The following is a 21,540-nucleotide window of genomic DNA, read 5'->3' on the forward strand; positions in this document are numbered from 1 at the left end:
CCACCCTCTCGCAGTTTACATATATATTCCATTTCAAGGGTAGCCCATTAAGGTTAAGACTGTCACTTGGCAAAGAGATGTGTTACTTTTTTAATGTTCTAGTGGTTTTTGTGCTTCTCCCTTGAAACAGTGTGTCCTCTTTTAGGCCTGTAAAAATTGTGCTTCTCTCATACAGCTGGCAGATTGGAAGCAATGGAATTAGACTGGTTCAGAGAGAAGAGTTTGTGCATCTCTATTCAGGAAATTGGTCTAGCTTTTTGTATTCTTTAGTATAGCAAAACCTACATCCGTTTAAGAACAGGCACCCAGAGCACTACAGTAAAATATTTACATAAAAATACAAAGATCAGACAAGAGGTATAGCCACTCAAAATCCCTAACTGTGACAGAGAGGAGAATACTATGATCATGTCTTAATCTTTTATCTTTCTCTTTTGAAGAATTAAAAATACAGAGCTTCTTAAATCTTACTGTAAGGCAGGTTTCCTTGGATCATTCTTCTGTTTTTAACTTCCATTTTTGAAGTGTTAACAACAGAACTGGATGCAGTATTAAAGTACTTTTTTCGCCCATGCTGTATAGAGAGGCAATACCACATGAACCACTCAATAGTCTCCTGCTTGTACATCCAAGCATGTGTTTTCCATCCGTTTCAAAGCACTAAAACATGTCAGTGAAATCAATGGAATGTAAGTAATCTTAAAATTAAGCACGTGCTTAACTGATATGCTGAATAGGGATGGACTTAAATATTATGCTTAAGTTAAGCAGATGCTGAAATGCTTTGCTGAACAGAGGCCATAAACTAATGTACTATGGCTCTCAACTGCTTTTCATGTAGTTTTTCTTGCTTGCTTTTGAATTTGCTTGATAGAATACTTTTTGATGCAATCCTTTTACAACTTAACCCCAGACACAGTATCTACCTCTATATTTTTAACTCCGTATTGGTATTAGCTGCTTATAGAGCCCAAAACACTATAACATTGGAAACATTTGTAACACAGTTGGAGTGATCAGTTTTAACATGGACAACAGGGACCGAGAAATTCTCCTCATTGTTTCATATTTTACTAAGTTTGCAGTCAATGAGCTCAGTCTTTGGTTCCCAGTTAGAATCATCGAATCATAGAATATCAGGGTTGGAAGGGACCCCAGAAGGTCATCTAGTCCAACCCCCTGCTCCAAGCAGGACCAGTTCCCAGTTAAATCATCCCAGCCAGGGCTTTGTCAAGCCTGACCTTAAAAACCTCTAAGGAAGGAGATTCTACCACCTCCCTAGGTAACGCATTCCAGTGTTTCACCACCCTCTTAGTGAAAAAGTTTTTCCTAATATCCAATCTAAACCTCCCCCACTGCAACTTGAGACCATTACTCCTCGTTCTGTCATCTGCTACCATTGAGAACAGTCTAGAGCCATCCTCTTTGGAACCCCCTTTCAGGTAGTTGAAAGCAGCTATCAAATCCCCCCTCATTCTCCTCTTCTGCAGGCTAAACAAGCCCAGCTCCCTCAGCCTCTCCTCATAACTCATGTGTTCCAGACCCCTAATCATTTTTGTTGCCCTTCGCTGGACTCTCTCCAATTTATCCACATCCTTCTTGAAGTGTGGGGCCCAAAACTGGACAGAGTACTCCAGATGAGGCCTCACCAATGTCGAATAGAGGGGAACGATCACATCCCTCGATCTGCTCGCTATGCCCCTACTTATACATCCCAAAATGCCATTGGCCTTCTTGGCAACAAGGGCACACTGCTGACTCATATCCAGCTTCTCGTCCACTGTCACCCCTAGGTCCTTTTCCGCAGAACTGCTGCCTAGCCATTCGGTCCCTAGTCTGTAGCTGTGCATTGGGTTCTTCCGTCCTAAGTGCAGGACCCTGCACTTATCCTTATTGAACCTCATCAGATTTCTTTTGGCCCAATCCTCCAATTTGTCTAGGTCCTTCTGTATCCTATCCCTCCCCTCCAGCCTATCTACCACTCCTCCCAGTTTAGTATCATCCGCAAATTTGCTGAGTGCAATCCACACCATCCTCCAGATCATTTATGAAGATATTGAACAAAACCGGCCCCAGGACCGACCCTTGGGGTACTCCACTTGATACCGGCTGCCAACTAGACATGGAGCCATTGATCACTACCCGTTGAGCCCAACAATCTAGCCAGCTTTCTACCCACCTTGTAGTGCATTCATCCAGCCCATACTTCCTTAACTTGCTGACAAGAATACTGTGGGAGACTGTGTCAAAAGCTTTGCTAAAGTCAAGAAACAATACATCCACTGCTTTCCCTGTTCATCCACTCTGCTTTCCCTGTTCATCCACTCTGCTTTCCCTGTTCATCCACTCTGCACTATTCTGGAAGTACAGAGCAGACAAAGCTACTCTAAAAGGGCAGCCAAGAATCACCCCTGTGAAGGGGTATCCTTGTTGGTGTAAAGCCATTTATAGACAGCTCTACACCTCACCTTCTGCCCCCTTCTATGAAGATGGCTATAGCATTCTAGCTGCAATCCAGACCAGTGAGATGTTATCACCCATGCCCTGCAACCTTGGGTGCCTCACAATGCTTTGCTGTTGTAGCTTCCAACTTGAGTTGCTCACAATCAGCTTGCAGGTCACACCCTGAGTGTGTGTGTATAGCCAGAACCCTGGCCCAGCAATTCTGACCCCAGCAGCCTGTGAGCAGCACACCAGCCACACACTGGCATTCAGCAGTCTTAGTTACTACTTGCAGTGTGATCCCAACACACTCCTACTCCTGAATTTTGCCCCCAAATCGTGGGTTCTGCACTGTTCAGCCATCTGATATTTTAGGTCCTTTGCCCCATAATGGAATAAACAACAATTTGCTACTTTAATTGGCATTACCAAAAATTCCCAACACTGGATTAGTTTTGATTAAGAAATAAAACAAGTTTGACTGCAAAGATACTTGCACTCATTTAAAATCTAAGGCACTAAAATGCCTTCTAGTACTAAAGTTTGAACTAGACTTGCTTCAACGTGAAGTCCTTACCCCAGGTTCCCAGCAACATTGCTGACCAAATTCGCAAGTCAGCATCTGCTCCCGAAGTCCAAAGGGCTGGTTTCATTTGTCTTCTTAAGTGAAAGAGTGAGTGAGATAGAAAGCAAGAATATCTGGGGTGGTTTTGCCCCTCACTTCTATAGTCCAGTCCCCCTTTGAAGTGGAGTCTTCTGAAGATTACTCCATAAAGCAAAGTTTATTCAAACAGTAAATTAGGCAACAGGAGTCTTGGGGTGACTGTGTCCCCATGCTCACCCCTCCCCTGTGTATACTGATTTGCCTTGTCTTCTTGCTTTCTCAAGGACCTTGTCTACTAGTTATATGTAAACTGAGGTAAGCAAACATTCCTTTGTTTAAGATAGACCTGCTTAACCCACTCCTGCTTAATCAGGACTACATAGGTTTGAATGTGCGCTACCATCCTCATTCAGGGGGCATTCATAACTTTACATATAATGTTGCTACATACATTTCACCATGATATTGACCAGCAAGTTATTTGTAATCAAATGAACCTCTCAAGGCATATTTTGTACAACAATTACAATGGTGGTATAGGGTGTAAATACAGGGTGCAATCAGTTGCAGATAGAGAGAGTCAGGCCAGAGTCATGACCAAGGGCAAGGTGTGCAGGAGAGTGGGAGCCAGAGCTTATAATGCTCTGCCCGATTGTTAACTGCCCCATGAGATCATTACAGCTGTCATAATTGACAGCAGCAGTTAGGCTGTTCTAAGCCCCGAATCAGAGAATGAGAAAAAAAATTATAACTGTCTAAATAGTTAGATTTTCTGCCTTAGTATTGCAATACTTTTCATGGGCCTGACTATCCCAGAACTATTTTACAGTTTAGGATTTATTATTGGGCTCTAATCTTGTTTCAGATAAAAAGCTAGTTTCAAGAATCAGCAACTGTGTCACCTCTGACCCAAGCAGCATCAAATTCCTGCTCCTTCTTCATTTTGCTTTACATCTTGACTGAGACTTAAAATCAAATGCTCCTTTAGAATCAACAGGGCTTGTGTGTCTTCATTCAAACAGCAGAGTGAAAACAGATTAGAAAATCCATTAACTTTGACAACACACACATTGATTTATCATCTTAGTATTGCAAGTAGGAAGCAAGCCAAATTGTTTTTTAGAATGATGGACATGTTATAACATTCTGGACCCCCCCACCCCCCCAAGGCAGGGTTTGATTGGGCTAAAGTGATAAAGGAGAACTAATGCATATATGCTTGGACATCCCCAAAATAGCATTAGCATATATATTCTGAGTTATGAATATCCACTTGAGTATTGCACAGATGCTGCTTGGGGCATTTCACTGAACAGTGTGACTGGATGTGCAAGCCCCTTGTGTACACACAGACACACTCTCCAGTCATACTTGCAGTTCCTGCACTCCCTTTAATGTAGGGAATGCCCTTACATCTCACAGGGGAAAGAGCAGAGAAGAGCTGGGGCCACTGCACAAGCCAGTAGAGCAGATGGCAGAACTGGGCCCTTAGTGGACTCTAAACTATTGACTTTTCCAAGACATGCTTTAAAAAACCAAAACCCACCCACACTATTTTAACCAGGGACACTCAATAGCAATAGCTGTATATGAACCAATTTTCCATCTAACATTAAACAATATTGATCTGAAAAAACGAGTTGTCTTAGTGATTGGCTAGTTCTCAAGCTGACATATGAGAAAATGAAAACAGGTAAATAAAACTTGCCGCATAAAAAAAAAAAAAAAAAAAAAAACTTAGCCAGTCATTATCAATGCAAATATTGTGTAGCTGCATTCAGCTAAGGCAGCAATTGCAGATCAAAACATCTGGCATTTGTGAAGCCATCCTTTGTTACACAGTCTCTCCTGATTGCAGCAATTATATATAGTAATGCTACCCAACTCTTAATGTCCTTTTGATTCAGAAAAAATTACAGCTACTTGGTCATACTTATTAGTTGAAAATAACTGCTTGTCAGTTCAGGAATTTTACCTTTGCTTTATGGACAAATATTTATGACTAGAGGCAAAAATGAAAGTAAGCCAGTACAGTCCAGTACAGCGTATTTAGTATGCCGTGCCGCACCAGACTGGCTTCCCCAGGCTGGCAATTTAAAGGGCCCGGGGCTCCCTGCAGCAGCCAGAGTCCCGGGCCCTTTAAAGTGCCGCCCAAGCCCCGCTGCCGGAGCCCTAGGGGAGCAGCAGCAGGGTTTTGGCAGTGATTTAGAGGGCCCAGACCTCCGCTGCGGTAGCCCTTTAAAACACCCCGGGGCTCTCAGCTTCCTCTGCAGCAGGTAGCTCTGGGGGGGTGATTTAAAGTCCCCTGGTGCTGCACCCACAGCCAGAGTCCCAGGGCCTTTAAATCTTGATTTAAAGGCTCTGCCTTTTCTGGTTGAGGCCATACCCCCTGCTCAGGACTCCAGGCGTACTGGTGAGTCCTTTAAGTTACTTTCACCCTGACTAGAGGACACCGTTTCAACACTGATTTTTAGCAAAACAACGGTTACTGTAGTGTAAGAGGTTTACTCATTTATTACTTGAGAGAATAATACAGAAGTAAGGCATACATCCTCCTTGAATCACTTAATCTACTAGCTATATCTATTCTGTCCCACCAACTTCATTTTTTTTTTGAAAGTATAATATCCCCATCTAGTGGTTTTCAAACAAACCTGGTTTTAATTAGTTTTAATCTCTACCCACTAAGAACCTCATGCCACAGTTTAGCAAGATACTTAAGCCTGTGCCTAATTTTAAGCACAAGTAGTCCCATTAAAGTCATGTGCTTAAGTATTTTGCTGTATTGGGGCCTGGGTACCTGACCCTGATCTCACTTATAACTGGAAAGGCTTTTGAAATAATGATCAAAGAAATTTTTTTTAAAATTTGAGAATTAAGGATTCTGAGTGAGGGGACAACATCTAGTGGTTATGAAAGAACATAAGAGTGGAGTTCCCCAGATATTGTCATTCCCCCTCCCCACATTTCCATCTACACCATTATGGATAATTTACTCAGCCAACGTGCATCAGAAGGAGGAGATCCTGTTTTCCATTCCGTTAGCCAAAAGAGTCAGTCCCATGAAACGGAAGTGCTGCAAGCCATTTTTGACTTCCATTGGATAGCTTGTTCCATAGACTTATGGTGAAATCCTAGCCACATTAAAAATCAATAAGATTTTTTCTATTGCTTTCAGTGGGGCCAGGATCTCAATCCTAGTACCCAAACTTGGTGATGTTGTTTGTCTGTTCAGAACTGAAGGGCCTTTGAAGATAGGCGATAGGTGCTTTGAAGGGCCTTTGAAGATATGTAATCACTGGAGCACCTATTTTATGGCAAATGTACAAAATGTTTTAATAGTCCCTTGGAAGGTAACAAATATATTTTATACCAGTAGTCTGGACTCCAGTAATATGTATGGAGTATTTTATCCTGGAACAAAATAGGGTCCTAAGAAACTAGAGTTGTCCTTGATGTACTGACAGATTCCGAGTCCCTTTCTTTACCTGTGAGGATATGAGCAATTCTTCACTCCATTTTCCTTTAAAGTGGTGATAAAGTTCTTACTGGAGTGAGTTGATCCATTTATAAGTTTCTGTTTAGTTCCAGTTTTGCTGCAGTGACCCTCTAATGGTGATTCATTGGAAGAAGACCAAGCAGTGCCAATTTCTTTCTGCTATTTTTGATATGAAGGATTGCATGAAGGCAGTCATTTGTATTTGTTGTGAGTTAAAGACAGGAAGGCCAATTTATTTTCCTGAAATATGTCCCTATTCATTGGTACCCCCTTACCTGTCACACTCATCTTTATATAATAATTTTATCCTTAGTTCTGAATTATGGGCTGTTCTCTGCTGGCAAGAGCCATGTATAGATTGAGACCTACTAAGGGGCACTTGATATGAAGATGAAAACTCAGTGTTTTCCTAACAAGCTAGGAAGATGCAGTACAGAGGGCAGGGGAAGGTATGAAGCATTCCAGAGGGAGCTGCAAGATTTGTTTTAATCTTAAGCCAAACTAGTGTTATTGGGGGAAACAAGGGAACCATTTTACAAAAAAAAAAAAAAAAAAAAAGACATGCCAGATTAAAAAGAAAAAAAAAAAATAAGGAACCCATCCAGTCAATGGGAGCTTTGCTATTACTTTCAATCCTATTCAGGCTTTGGGTTCAGTAGACTAGGCTACTTTAAAAAAAAAAGTTTATTTGTGACAATCACAGCTGCTTTAACATATAAACCAAGATTTTATTTTATTCATGCATTTATAGAATGAGACCACAATCCTTAGAGAAGTAATTCCAGCATTTAAGTGATCCAAGGTCAGATGTTTATTTTTATTATCTCTAGCCTGATTAGTCAAAATAAGAAAACCTGTTGCCACTTGTCTGCACCTTTGTTTAGCTGCTTTATCATAAAATATATTCAAGGTTTATAGAGGGAATGTTTGTTAGTCTTGATCTTACTATTCTTGCCACATAGGTAAATTTAAAATGGGAGATTTATAAAAGAAGGGATATGATGTTTACAAGAGATCCATTAACCTAATCTCTTTCTGTTCCCCAGCCTGTTCCTTATGGTCCTCAAATACCAGAGGTCCTTTTCTTTCCCCCCCATCTGGGCCCAGCTACCCTGCAAGTACACCATGATTTTGCAGCTGGGTTGTGACACTCACCAGTGTTGCTAACTTATCATAAGTCTCACTCCATTCAGTGTTGGTCTTAAAATCCCCAGTTCCTAATGAATGATGTGAATGCACCAGAATCTCAGCTCCCACTTAAATTTAGATCTTAAAGTTGCAGAAGGCTTGAAACTATGAACTCAGGGCTCAGAAAAAAGGTAGCAGATACAATAAAAAAAAAATCAGTCATACTTCAAGAATCTCATTATGTTTAAACAAATCTCATGAATTGGGGACAGGTGTGTCCAACTCAGCTGTCCCCTATAGCCTCAGTAGAGGATAATGTCCTTAGGACATGCACACAGCATAGTACCAGCAGCACTAAGGCCATGTACTTTGAAATGTCCTGCCACACACAGGCCTCAGAGGGTGGAGAACTCACTAAACTAGCTACACAATCATGGTTAGCGGGTGTGACTAGAGTGAGGGTTTTCTACTCACCACTTGACAGCACCTCCTCCTGGTGGTTCTGGGGATTAGTTCTGCCAGGCTGATTGCAGCTGCAGGATGCAATCTTTGTCACTTTCTGAGTCTCTCACTCATGCTGCAGTCCTTCTCTTACTCCAGGAGCTGTAGTGCTCTCTTTGTGACTCAGCCCTCCAGCCAGGTCACTAAGTGGTTTCCCCTTCCAGGGTAAAGTCCTTCAAAGTTTCTTCTGTTCAAGTGGCATCAGGCAGTCCTCATGACCACTGCCCTGATACTATCATTCTTGCACTGCTACAAAACAGTACCACCCTACAGTAGTTGGAAGGGATATCTAGGCCCATCCTCTACTCTGGGTTCAGGTCAGTCCAGTCCAGTCCAGTCTAGCACCCTTTACCAAGCAATCAAGGTCTGCAGCTTCCCAAACTTTACTGTTCTTACCTCTAGACTGATTCCACTCTTCCTAGTCAGACCCCTTTTTTCTAGATCCCAGGAATTCCTATCTCTCCTTCCCTCATGGAGGATAACTGCTAGTCTTGGCTTTGTGTAAGTCCTTGCTTGTTCCCTCACAGGTGAGCTTACTTCCAATTAGTGGCCTCTTCCTAGCCTAAACTCTCCCCTGTTTGCTGCTTAATTGGCTGATTGGGCCCACCTGGCCTCATTCAGCTGGTGTGGGGAGTACACTTTATCACAGGGCGTCACATCCATAAAGCAGAATAGCAGCATGCTGGACAAGCTGGAGTAAGACAACCGTTGACCAACCTTGGCTACTAGCAAGGGAAAAGCATGGTGAGCTGTCAGTTACTAACAGAGTATTAGCCATGTTTTGTGTGGACACAGACTATGCACAGAGCAATCCATTCTCCTAATTAGTTACAAACTCAGTTCAAAGTTATAGTGTAAAGTGGACTTTTGCAGATGGTTCTCTCATGTTACCCCCACCATCAAAAATAGGACCTCCATGTCTCTGTGCCTAACAGAATGACCATTTTCAAAGCACATCTCAAACCCCATCTTTTCTCCAGCAACAGTTTCTCTAAAATAATAAATAAGGGCAGGAGTAGGGGGATTTTTAAAAGTACTTGCAGGATTCAGGATCATGAACCCTATTGACAGTTCACAATCAAAGTCCAAGAAGACTAAACCCATGATTCAGGAAAGCAGCCTATTCATCAGAGCTCTTAAACACATGCTTAAATACTATTATGAATAGGAGCCTATCATAAATATAAAGGGAAGGGTAAACCCCTTTGAAATCCCTCCTGGCCAGAGGAAAACTCCTGTCACCTGTAAAGGGTTAAGAAGCTAAAGGTAACCTTGCTGGCACCTGACCAAAATGACCAATGAGGAGACAAGATACTTTCAAAAGCTGGGAGGAGGGAGAGAAACAAAGGGTCTCTGTCTGCTGTTTTTGCCGGGGATAGACCAGGAATAGAGTCTTAGAACTTTTAGTAAGTAATCTAGCTAGGTATGTGTTAGATTATGATTTCTTTAAATGGCTGAGAAAAGAATTGTGCTGAATAGAATAACTATTTCTGTCTGTGTATCTTTTTTGTAACTTAAGGTTTTGCCTAGAGGGATTCTCTATGTTTTGAATCTAATTACCCGGTAAGGTATCTACCATCCTGATTTTACAGAGGGGATTTCTTTACTTCTATTTACTCCTATTTTGATTAAAAGTCTTCTTGTAAGAAAACTGAATGCTTTTTCATTGTTCTCAGATCCAAGGGTTTGGGTCTGTGGTCACCTAGGCAAATTGGTGAGGCTTCTTATCCAACATTTCCCAGGAAAGTGGGGGTGCAAGTTTTGGGAGGATTGTTCATTGTTCTTAAGATCCAAGGGTCTGGGTCTGTAGTCACCTAGGCAAACTGGTGAGGCTTTTTACCAAACCTTGTCCAGGAAGTGGGGTGCAAGGTTTTGGGAAGTATTTGGGGGGGGGAAGACGTTTCCAAACAGCTCTTCCCCAGTAACCAGTATTTGTTTGGTGGTGGTAGCGGCCAATCCAAGGACAAAGGGTGGAATATTTTGTACCTTGGGGAAGTTTGACCTAAGCTGGTAAAGATAAGCTTAGGAGGTTTTCATGCAGGTCCCCACATCTGTACCCTAGCGTTCAGAGTGGGGGAGGAACCTTGACAGAGCCTCTGTAAAGTTTAAGTTTTTTTTAATATTTTACTTTGTAGGGTAAATAACTGAATCTTTTAGCTTTAAAAGCATTATTTTCTCCCTTTCTCCCTCTCTCTTTAAGACCTCCCACTGAAAAAAATGTTTTTGAACAAACCTTTGAAAAGATCTACAAGGCTGGATATTCTACAATGCCAGGAATCTCTAAATATTTCTAAACAACATCTTCCAGGTTCTTCCATCTTGGAACCTCATACTGAAGAACAAAAATCAAACAAAAAATTGCATTGGTATATTTTTCTGAACTTTTTTATGAAACCCATTAAAAGCTGAAAATTGCCTTCTAATTTTAGAGTCTTCTAAAAACTATCCAAGAGACTGTGAAGAAATGGGAGAGATGGACCAAATATTTCAATCTGATTTATTAAAGTTTAGTGAGGCCCAGGAAGACTACTTGTAAATTGTTAATAAGTATTCCAATATTAACTGTATATAAACTTGCTCCAGGTGATCCTGACAAAGCTGGACAATATTGTTTGGTTGTGGATTTTGTAAACTATGTTTGCTCACTCATCCCTGAAATATTAGGTAACATTTTCAAAAATGTATAACGATTCCTTGGTTAAGAGTTCAGAGAGTTGCTGCAAAGCTCTTTACTTCAGGACTGCAATATTAGCCTGGGGAAGATAAGTGCTTACGGAGTTGTTCCTTTACCTTGTCAGTACAGCATTTGTTCAAATAGATGCCTGAGGGTATAGTCTTCTATAAATGTGCTGCATACCTCCCATTAATTTAATGGGAGTTCTATTTGCTCTGAGAGGGGAATGTACCCGTGGGTTACCATCTCTCTGTGGCTTTTAACTGTATTTACAACAGTATATAGAAATAAGTGAGTGTGTTTGCCCATAAGAATGAAAGTAAGAGAGAAATATGTTGGTGAGTATAATGTGTAGTATATCTAAATTGGAAGCATTTCAATGAGTTATATAAACTTTTGGCATACTCTCCCTGCATGCTCTGAGTTTAATAATAGTGTGACTCCAGGAATGCTGGGAAGAAAGTTTATTTGCTGATACAAGAAATGCCCATTGACTTCAGTGGAAGCTATCGATATAGTGTGAGAGATAATCCGGGCCTTGTTGTTTTAGTTAATAACATTGTCTTGGTTTCAGTGGCATCTAAACAATATGATTGAATAGGATAGATGTCAGCTATCACACCTGATTAAAAATAAAGACAGAAGATTACAAAATAAAAGAATGAATCCAAGGCAGAAGTCTTTTAAAAGGAAACTTGAACTATACAGGACCCTTTACTTCAAGCCAGATTCTGATACCTTTAGTCATGTTGAATAGTACATTACTCCAAATAGAACTCAATGTGGCTACTTATGGAGTGAGGTGCCATGTGATGTGAGGAAAGGTGATCACAGTCTAGCTCCTTATATTTGCAACAGAATAGTAAAGTGCATTGTCATGGTGATTCACTGCAGGACTCTGAAGATGTCAGACCCTTTCCAATAGGACAGTGGTCCCGCACCCCCCTTTCCCCTGTCAGGGCCAGGAGCGAAGCCATGGCTCCGGGGGGGCACAGACAGGAGTAGGGCCAAAGCTGGGGCTGCAGCTGAGGGTGGGTCTGGGGCCAGAGCCAGGGTCGAGGCTGGGGGCAGAAGCCAGGCCATAGTAGCGGCTGGCAGCCGGGCCCACGGCTGGGTGCGGCTCCACTCCCAGCCTCAGCCCTGGGCCAGGAACGAAGCCACAAGCAGGGGCCAAGGCTGGGAGAGGGGCCAGGAGTGGAGCTGCAGCTAGGCCATGGTGGGGCCAGCAGCCTGGCCAGGTACGGCTCCATGCTGAGGCTGGGGACGGGGTCAGGTGCAGAGCCAGGAGCTGGGGTAGTAAGGAAAGACCGAGATTACAGTAATGTGCTTATGCACTGACTCATTTTAAGAACATGGACATTTTGGTGGTTCAAGTAAAAGAATTTTGCAGGAACAAAGGACTTGCCAGACCCTGTCACACCTGTGGTCCATCTAAACCAGTATCCTGTCTGTGGCCAGCACCAGATGCTTCTGAGGAAGGTGCAAAAAACATATAGGGCTAGATTCACAAAGAAAATTGTGATGATGCTGAGCATCACTACATGTAACTTTTAGGCATCTAGAAATCACTTGATTTACAATGCCTGTGTTTGGTGCCTAGCTCCCTATGCAATGAACAGGAAGTGAGAGGCACTTCTGAATGGGACTTACAAAACCAGCATGCAAGGCAGCTCCTTACCTACATTAGCCCGTGGGAGATGCCAAACCAAAGGGTGTGTGCTAAGTCATTGGAGTAGAGGGACTGGATCTTGAGTTTCTCACCTCTGGAATGTGCTAGCTACAGAGTCAATCTTGTGCTTACTCTTGCTTTCTGGCCCAATTATTATTTATTCACAGTGGAATAGTTTCAACAGGAGAGACACCCGCCCCGCCATATCTGAATATCCCATGGCACTCACCTGAAAGGTGGCAGATTCCCTGTTCAAATCCTTTCTCCCCCTCAGGGACTGGAACTGGGGTCTCCCACAATTGCAGGTGAGTACCCTACCTACTGAGCTAAAAGTTACGAGGCAGGGACACAAGGCCCCAGAGGATCCTGGTGCAAGAATAGGCTAGGATACCTTTCCCAAGTCTGAAATTTTCCTTTCCCCCAACATCACATCCCTCAGCCTACCCCACCGCCTCATAGAATATCAGGGTTGGAAGGGAATTCAGGAGGTCATCTAGTTCAACCCCCTGCTCAAAGGAGGGCCCATCTCCAATTTTTGCCCCAGATCTGTAAATGGCCCCCTCAAGGATTGAACTCACAACCCTTGGTTTAGCAGGCCAATACTCAAACCACTGAGCTATCCCTCCCCTCTCATAACATCCTCCATTCCTCCCACAGTCCCCCCCTGTATCCTCCACCCCCTCACTCGGCAGCCTTCCAATCACTCCCCACAATCCACCAACAACTCATCCCCAGCCCCTCACCCACTGCTTCCAGAACCTTCCTGGCCACATGTCAGCACACCCCCAGCCTAGCACTCTACTCCTCTCCCAAGCTAGGGCAGCTCCCCCAAGTCCTGGCTGCCCAGCGGCTCTGCTCTTTGCCGTTGGTCGCCCCGCACTCATGTGGTGCAGTTGAAATTTGAGTGATGAGTGACGTTGTGACTGAGCGCACAGGTTTGCAGCACCACTCTGGTTTGGCCTGTCTGCCCCGCTGTCATGACCTGTGCTCCAGATGAAGTGCCGGAGCACCATTTCCTCTGAATGGGCCCCCATATGATCCTCGTGGGCCCTGGCGCCATGGACAGCAGATCTAATAGGCATGGGGGAGGCTCTGCCTCCCCCGGTGCGGCCGTGGCTGCCAGACCCTCAGTTGTGGGGTTTGGCAGTGAAGTTTTTGTTTTATTATGCCCCCTGCAGGTACCAGGGCGGCTGAGGAGACATATACCACCTCCTCAGCCACCCCGAAACCTGCATGGGGCATATCAAAAAGCATCTTCTACAGACGCTTTTCCCCTGCGCAGTGGGCGGGTTGGGTCCGGGGAGGGGAGGCACAGCACGGCTGTGGCCAGTTCTGGGCTCCTCCAGGCGGGGGAGGCTCGGGGCTTTGGCCAGTCCAGCCAGGGCTCCTCCAGGCCAGGGAGACTTGGCTCAGGGCTTCAGCCAGCCCGGCCTGGGCTCTTCTGGGCAGGTGAGGGGGGGGCTCAGGGCTTTGGCCAGTCCAGGGCTCCTCCAGGCTGGGGTGGGGGCTCTCCAGGCAGAGGGGGGGAGGGCTTGTGGCTCTGGCCACGGGGGCAGGGCATGAAGGGGGTCTTGTGGCCATCAAGAGGGTGTGGGCAGAAGGGACAGCTCTGGGGGCTAGCCTCCCCGGAGTGGGGCTTCACCCGCCACCCATGCCTGGCATGACTGCACCACTTGCCCCATTGTAGCTTTGCCACTGGCTGGTGGCAGTGGCATGTAAGTTTGTCTATAGGGGCCAGTCTGGTAGGTGAGCTCTAAGCCTACATACCAGAGCAGGCCCCGCAGAGGAGTGAGGCAGATGAATGTCTATCTTCCCCTGAGGGAATTGTTTTGGGCATCTGGACACATGGTGTAGGGCTTCAGTGCACATGCTCAGAGGTAGAAACATCAGCGCCTAGGCAACTTTAGGTGCTGAGCAAGTTTAAGCATCTACAGGATTTGGGGCAGCTAAGCGGAGGTTTTTGTGAATTACAGTGGGGGCTGATTCTGGGATTTAGGCACCTAAAGTAGCAGTTAGGTAAGACCTTTTGGGAATCCAGCCCATAAAGTGCAGTAGATAAGCTACATGGAACTCCACCTGTTCACCTAATATTTCACAGAATAAAACCAAAGTAATTGGGCTATGAGGTGCTCCTTAAATCTAATCACTTAAATTATTTACTGCACTATTCCTGCTTTGTCAGGACTTCAATTATTTGTATTGGTGTAAGATCACCATCTAGTGGTGTGCAGGCAACATTGTTTTTATCAGTTGAAGTTAAGCAGACAACTGTAATCCTTCCCTAGGTAGCTTTTTCCAATGGTTCATCACCATCAACGTTAAATGTTTGTGCCTAATTTCTAACTGAAATCTCTCTGGCTTCAAATTCCAGCCATAGGTTCTGATTATGCCTTTCTCTGCTAGATTAAAGGGTGCTTTAATGCTTGCTATTTTTTCCCTGTGACAGTACTTACACACTGTAATCAAGTTACCTTTTGATCTTCCTTTTCATAAAATAAACAGATTGATCTCCCTAAACCTCTCGCTGTAAGGAACTTTGTCCAGCCCTAAAAGCAGTTGGTGTGGTATAAAGGAACTTGAAAAACTAGTACGCTTAACAGTAAAAGGCAGGGTGGGAGTAAACAATATTTATCCCTGTTACCCCTTTCCTTGTGGATAGGTTATTTTAATGGTGTATTGCAAGTTCCTTGCTTCTTCCCCTGAAGCGTCTGGTACTGGTCACTGAGAAACCACTGGACCACTAACCTGGTTCAGTATAGCAGGTCCCATGTTCCTGACACCACATATTCATGGTTACAGCAGCTCATGAAAAATAACAATTGTACTTCTGTGTGATCTTCCACCCAAGGATCCTGCCAAGCTTCATGGGCATTATTAGCTAAGACTCACGGCCCCAGTGTGAGATAAATAGGTATTATTATCCTCATTTTACAAACTGGAGCACAGAGGTACAGAGAAACTAAGAAATTTCTCCAAAGTCACATGGGAAGTTTGTGGCAGTGCTGGGACTAAAACACAGGTCACCTGGAGCTGAACATAAACTACAAGATTAGCTTTCCCCTCAAACAGTTTCAAAGATCTGGAAGCCAACCTGAACAATTAAAGAAATTAACTTTATTCATTAGTTATTTCATATAGTAAGTAAAAAACAATGGGAGTTCATGAATAAAATCATGTTTAACTCATAAGGAATTATATACAGTACCATATCTAAATTTATACAGTGTCTGTACTTTCTTACAGTGTACTCAGGAAGATAACATATTATTTTTCTCAGTCCGAAAATTAAATAGAATTTTCCCCCTCTAAATAACAGATTATGTTTCCAGTTTATATTATAAAAAATTTTGCTAAAAATTGAGGGTGAGATTTTCAAAGGTGCCTAAGTAATTTAGAAGTGTAGGTCTGATGGAAAGTCAATGGGATCTTTGCTCCTAATTTTTGAAAAATCCCATCCAGAGGCAACACGCAGAGGAGAACTGCATCAGTACAAATAACTCAGAGACTATATCTTGTTTCCACATGTTGAGCCTCAGATGATTTAGACAGCAAAAGATTCAGACACATTTTGGTTAACTTTACAATAATATCGAAGTGTCTGTCTAAAAAAAGTATAATAAAATATGTGGGGGAATGAATGATATTGAATATTAAGTTCTATTAACTATAGTCTTGTTTATTAAAATAGTTGTAGAACCTGTTAATATCAACGAGCTGCTGGTGTATTCACTCTGTCCCTTTTCATTTATTCAGTCATGCATTCAACTCATTGTTCACTGAGACTGTTTATAGATTATGTTTTGCAATAGACCTCAAAGAGTGAGGCAGCTGAATGCATACGATAGAAAATAGAAAAAGGCATTGCAAGGTTAACAACAATTATCCAAGGTTCAAAGCCAAAAACTATTTCTTCCAGTCCATTGTCATACTCTGGGCGGCAACCAAATGCTGGTGGAATCCAAAGCTGCATGGAAAGAAAACAACACTGGTATCAGTCATCATCATCTTCATCACGTGATGCTTGCCTATAGTGATTGTGGTATAACATACTCATTCCTTCGATACTGCAAATGAACCAATATCATTTGGTGTCAAAGATCACTGAGCCCAATTCTCTATTCACATGGATTTCAGCAGTTACTCCTAGTTTATTCCAGTGTAAGCAAGTGGAGAATCAGGCCCTCTGTCTTGCTTAAAGCTAACAGATGTGGCCTGAGTTCCTTTCCACATAGTACATTAAGAGGTGGCTTGTAATGCAAAACTGTGTACTTACAATATAATGTATATTGCTTAGTTCCATAGCAAGATTTCTGGAAAGAACGGTCAGTTTTTAGGGCCAGATTTTAAAGGTATTTAGGGGTTGTTCCATTCAACATTCACAGCCTAAGTGAATGAGACAAGTAAGTCCTATTTTCAGGAGTTATTTAGGCATATAGTAGACTAAGTCCTGCTGACTTTCAATGCAACTTGGGCTCCTGAGGGCCAGAATTTTAAATGTGTTTAGGTGTCTAAAATGCAGATAGATGCCTAGTGGGATTTTCCAAAGTACCCAGGCAGAGTTAGGTGCGTAGGGCCTTTTGAAAACCTCACTAAAAAAGACCTGTCTGCATCTTTAGACACCTAAATATCTTTAAAAATCTGGCCTCAGGCACCTATCTTCATCTTCAGATACCTAAATAACTTTAAAATGTTGCCCTTGGGCCTTGCAGTGCTGAGCAGAGCAATGCCTAAATACCTTTAAAACTGGGGCCTTAGTGACTTTTATAAAACAATTCTACAGCAAGTAAATGAACCCTTATCAAGGAATTCTTGTCTCAATGTGTGTACATAATTAATAGTTACTTTAAGGAGAGCTACATTTGTGCACTGAGTTGACAGATAAATAAACCCCTTAGGCCACGTTACACTGAAGTTTAAAAAAAAAAAAAAAAAATTCCCCCAGGTGGTATCACAGGGACAACTGAACCGGTCTTAGCACTAGCGTGAGCCCTAGTATAGACAAGGATCCCATGGAAGGGCCCACTTTTACCATCATATTAAACCTATAATTTGGGGCTAGTTATTTCACAGAATATGGTCCTATCTTGGAAGGTGATGAGTGCTTTCAGTTGAGGAAGTACAGTATGTTGCAGAATCAGGCCCATAGTGTTTCTGGTTTGGGGAAGTTGCGTGGGTGGGAAGTTATGAACACCAGAGTTACAAACTGACCAGGAAACCACAGACAGCAACTGGTCAGGCAGCAACAGAGTTTTTTTCTTAAAGCAAATACGGTACAGTACTGTATTAAACATAAATTATTGAAAAAAAGAGTTTAAAAGATTTGACAAGGTAAGGAAACTGTTCCTCTATTTGTTTCATGCAAATTAAGACTGTTAAAAGCAGCATTTTTCTTCTGCATAGTAAAGTTTCAAAGCTGTATTAAGTTAATATTAAGTTGTAAACTTTTGAAAAAACAGGCACATTTTGTTCAGTTACGAACAACCTCCATTTCTGAGGTGTTCATACCTGAGGTTCTACTGAATGTACAGTACATTTTTACATAACTACGTACAAAGTTTAGCCTAAAAATGTAGTAATTGGGGAAGCAGCTGCTCATACACAAGCTAAAAAAAGGGACTTTAAGGGGTTTTGTATTGTCCATGTCCTCAAAGCAAATCTGTTTGGCAGAGCAGGTAGTAGCACTGGCTAGTCACCCACGTACAGTCTCACCTGAGACTCGGACAGCTAGCCCAGGCTGCTGCTAGCACCACTCAGACTACACTGCTATTTTTAGCACACTAGTTCAATCAAAAAGTTAATGCATGTACCCAAGCTGGAAATTACATCTCCAGCTACAGTGTAGATGTACCCTAAAAAGGAAACTGTGAAGTCATAATGATGTGGCTATGTCATCATTCTCAGAATGGAGAGGGGGCAGGCTGACTGACATGTAATGGCAGACAGCTAAAAAGTGACAATTTTTAAGTGCTTATATACAAATTCTAGAAGTCTAAATAATAATATGGGTAAACTAGAGTTCCTTATATTAAATGAGGATATGGAAATAATAGGCATCACAGAAACTTGGTGAAATGAGGATAATCAATGGGACACAGTAATACCAGGGTACAAAATATACTGGAAGGACAGAATAGGTCATGCTGGTGGGGGAATGGTACTATATGTAAAAGAAAGCATAGAATCGAATGAAGTAAAAATCTTAAATGAACCAAATTGTACCATAGAATCTCTATGGATAGTAATTCCATACCTGAATAATAAGAATACAGCAGTAGGGATATACTACCGACCTCTTGACCAGGATGGTGATAGTGATTGTGAAATGTTCAGGGAGATTAGAGAGGCTATAAAAATAAAAAAACTCAGTAATAATGAGGTATTTCAACTATCCCCTATTGATTGGGTACATGTAACCTCAGGACACAGAGATAAAGTTTCTTGACGCTTTAAGTGACTGCTTCTTGGAGCAGCTGGAACCCATAAGAGGAGAGGCAATTCTTGATTTAGTCCTAAGAGGAGCACAGGATCTGGTCCAAGAGGTGAATATAGCTGGACCACTTGATAATAGTGATCATAATATAATTAAATTTAGCATCCCTGGGGCTGGCAAAACACCACAGCAGCCCACCATGGTAGCATTTAATTTCAGAATGGGGTATTACACAAAAATGAGGAAGTTAATTAAACAGAACTTAAAAGGCACAGTGCCAAAAGTGAAATCCCTGCAAGCTGCATGGAAACTTTTAAAGACAGTATAATAGTCTCAACTGAAATGCATACCTCAAATTAAAAAACATAGTAAGAGAACCAAAAAAGTACCACCATGGCTAAACAACAAAGTAGAAGAAGCAGTGAGAGGCAAAAAGGCATCCTTTTAAAAAATGGAAGTTAAATCCAAGTGAGGAAAATAGAAAGGAGCATAAGCTCAGGCAAATGAAGGTAAAGATATAATTAGGAAGGCCAAAAAAAATATTGAAGAACAGCTAGCCAAAGATTCAAAAAGTAATAGCAAAAAAAATTTTAAGTACATAAGAAGCAGGAAGCCTGCTAAACAACCAGTGGGGCCACTGGACAATCAAGATGCTAAAGGAGCACTCAAGGACTATAAGGACATTGAGGAGACACTAAATGAATTAATCGGGCTTCACAGCTCAGGATGTGAGGGAGATTCCCAAATCTGAGCCATTCCTTTTAAGTGACAAATCTGAGGAACTGTCCCAGATTGAGGTGTCATTAGAGGAGGTTTTGGAACAAATTGATAAATTAAACAGTAATATGTCACCAGGGCCACATAGTGTTCACCCAAGAGTTCTAAAGGAACTCAAATGTGAAATTGCAGAACTACTAACTGTGGCTTGTAACCTGTCATTTAAATCCGCTTCTGTACCAAATGACTGAAAGATAGCGAATGTGACGCCAATTTTTAAAAAGTGCCCCAGAAATTATCCTGGCAATTACAGGCCAGTAAACTTGATTTCAGAACCAGGCAAACTGGTTGAAACTATAGTAAAGAACAGAATTGTCAGACACATAGATTAACATAATTTGTTGGGGAAGAGTCAACATGGTTTTTGTAAAAGGAAATCATGCCTCACCAATCCAATAGAATTCTTTGAGGGGGTCAACAAGCATGTGGACAAGGAGGATCCAGTGGATATAGTGTACTTAGATTTTCAGAAAGCCTTTGACAAGGCCCCTCACCAAAGGCTCTTAAGCAAAGTAAGCTGTCATGGGATAAGAGCTAAGCTCCTCTCATGGATCAGTAACTGGTTAAAAGGTAGGAAACAAAGGGTAGCAATAAATGGTCAGCTTTCAGAATGGAGAGAGGTAAATAGTGGTGTCCCTCAGGGGTCTGTACTGGGACCAGTCCTATTCAACATATTCATAAATGATCTGGAAAAAGGGGTAAACAGTGAGGTGGCAAAATTTGTAGATGATACAAAACTACTCAAGATAGTTAAGTCCAAAAGAGACTGCGAAGAGCTGCAAAGGGATCTGTGATGGGGCATCTGCCCCACACTGGCTCATAAGGGGTTAATAGAGCCCTAGGGTGGCTGTGCAGGAGACAGACAATTAGAGAGGGGCTGCGAGGAGCAGCCAATCAGGGCTGGGCTGCCCCATATAAGAAGGGCTGCAAAGCAGCTTCAGGTTTCAGAATAGCAGCCGTGTTAGTCTGTATTCGCAAAAAGAAAAGGAGTCTCTAAGGTGCCACAAGTACTCCTTTTCTTAGAGCAGCTTCAGTTGCTCCCTGGAGACCAAGGAGGAAGAACTAGATGCCTTGAAGGAGGAAGAATGCTAGCATTTTAGACAGAGCAGTGCTGGGCAGGATCAGGGGAGTGAGAGTGAACTCCTGGCTGACTGCCAAGACTGGCATGCTGAAGCCCTGAGATAAGGGCAGAGATGGGGCTGCGGGGAAGTGGCCCAGGGAAGTAGACTGAGACTGGAGGAGACGCAGCATGTGGCTGTCATCTACAGAGTCCCTGGGTCCTCCCCTCACTCCCCCCTCACCACTGAGGAAATGGCTGGACTGAGATAGTGTCCCCGCAGAAGGCAGGATGAGTGTGGCACAGCCAGAGGGCTGTGTCCTGAAGGGGACATTGCAGTCCTTGGAGGGAAATGGGTCTTGGAGCAGAAGTGATGGCGGTGAGACGCTATCAGAAGAGGGCACACTCTTAGCAGAGCTGATCCCTGGGGCATCCAGCAGGGGGTGCTGCAGTGGCAATTCCCACCCCATCACAGAATCTCACAAAACTGAGTAACTGGGCAACAAAATTCAAAGTATAAATGCAAAGTAATGCACATTGGAAAACATAATCCCAACTATACATACAAAATTATGGGATCTAAATTAGCTGTTACCACTCAAGAAAGAGATCTTGGAGTCACTGTGGATAGTTCTCTGAAAACATCCACTCAATGTACAGCTAACAGAATGTTGGAAATCATTAAGAAAGGGATAGATAATAAGACAGAAAATATCATATTGCCCCTATATAAATCCAAGGTCAGCCCACATCTTGAAT

At 42.8% G+C, this 21,540-nt stretch overlaps 1 protein-coding gene and 1 pseudogene across 1 annotated transcript in view; both read right to left on the reverse strand.

The window, feature by feature from the left end:
* Window positions 1-21,540, reverse strand: part of LOC144930532 (uncharacterized) — a 256,857-nt pseudogene that overhangs the window by 51,771 nt on the left and 183,546 nt on the right.
* The window catches only part of OTOP1 (otopetrin 1), a 35,984-nt gene continuing 30,265 nt past the window's right edge, over window positions 15,822-21,540 (reverse strand). Inside the window, exon 6 of the mRNA XM_073340130.1 lies at window positions 15,822-16,481. Coding sequence (XP_073196231.1) covers window positions 16,311-16,481 — 171 coding nt within the window. The 3' untranslated portion in view covers window positions 15,822-16,310. The remainder of the gene's footprint in view (window positions 16,482-21,540) is intronic.

Source organism: Lepidochelys kempii, chromosome 4 (assembly GCF_965140285.1).
Source record: "Lepidochelys kempii isolate rLepKem1 chromosome 4, rLepKem1.hap1, whole genome shotgun sequence".
Lineage (NCBI taxonomy): Eukaryota > Metazoa > Chordata > Testudines > Cheloniidae > Lepidochelys > Lepidochelys kempii.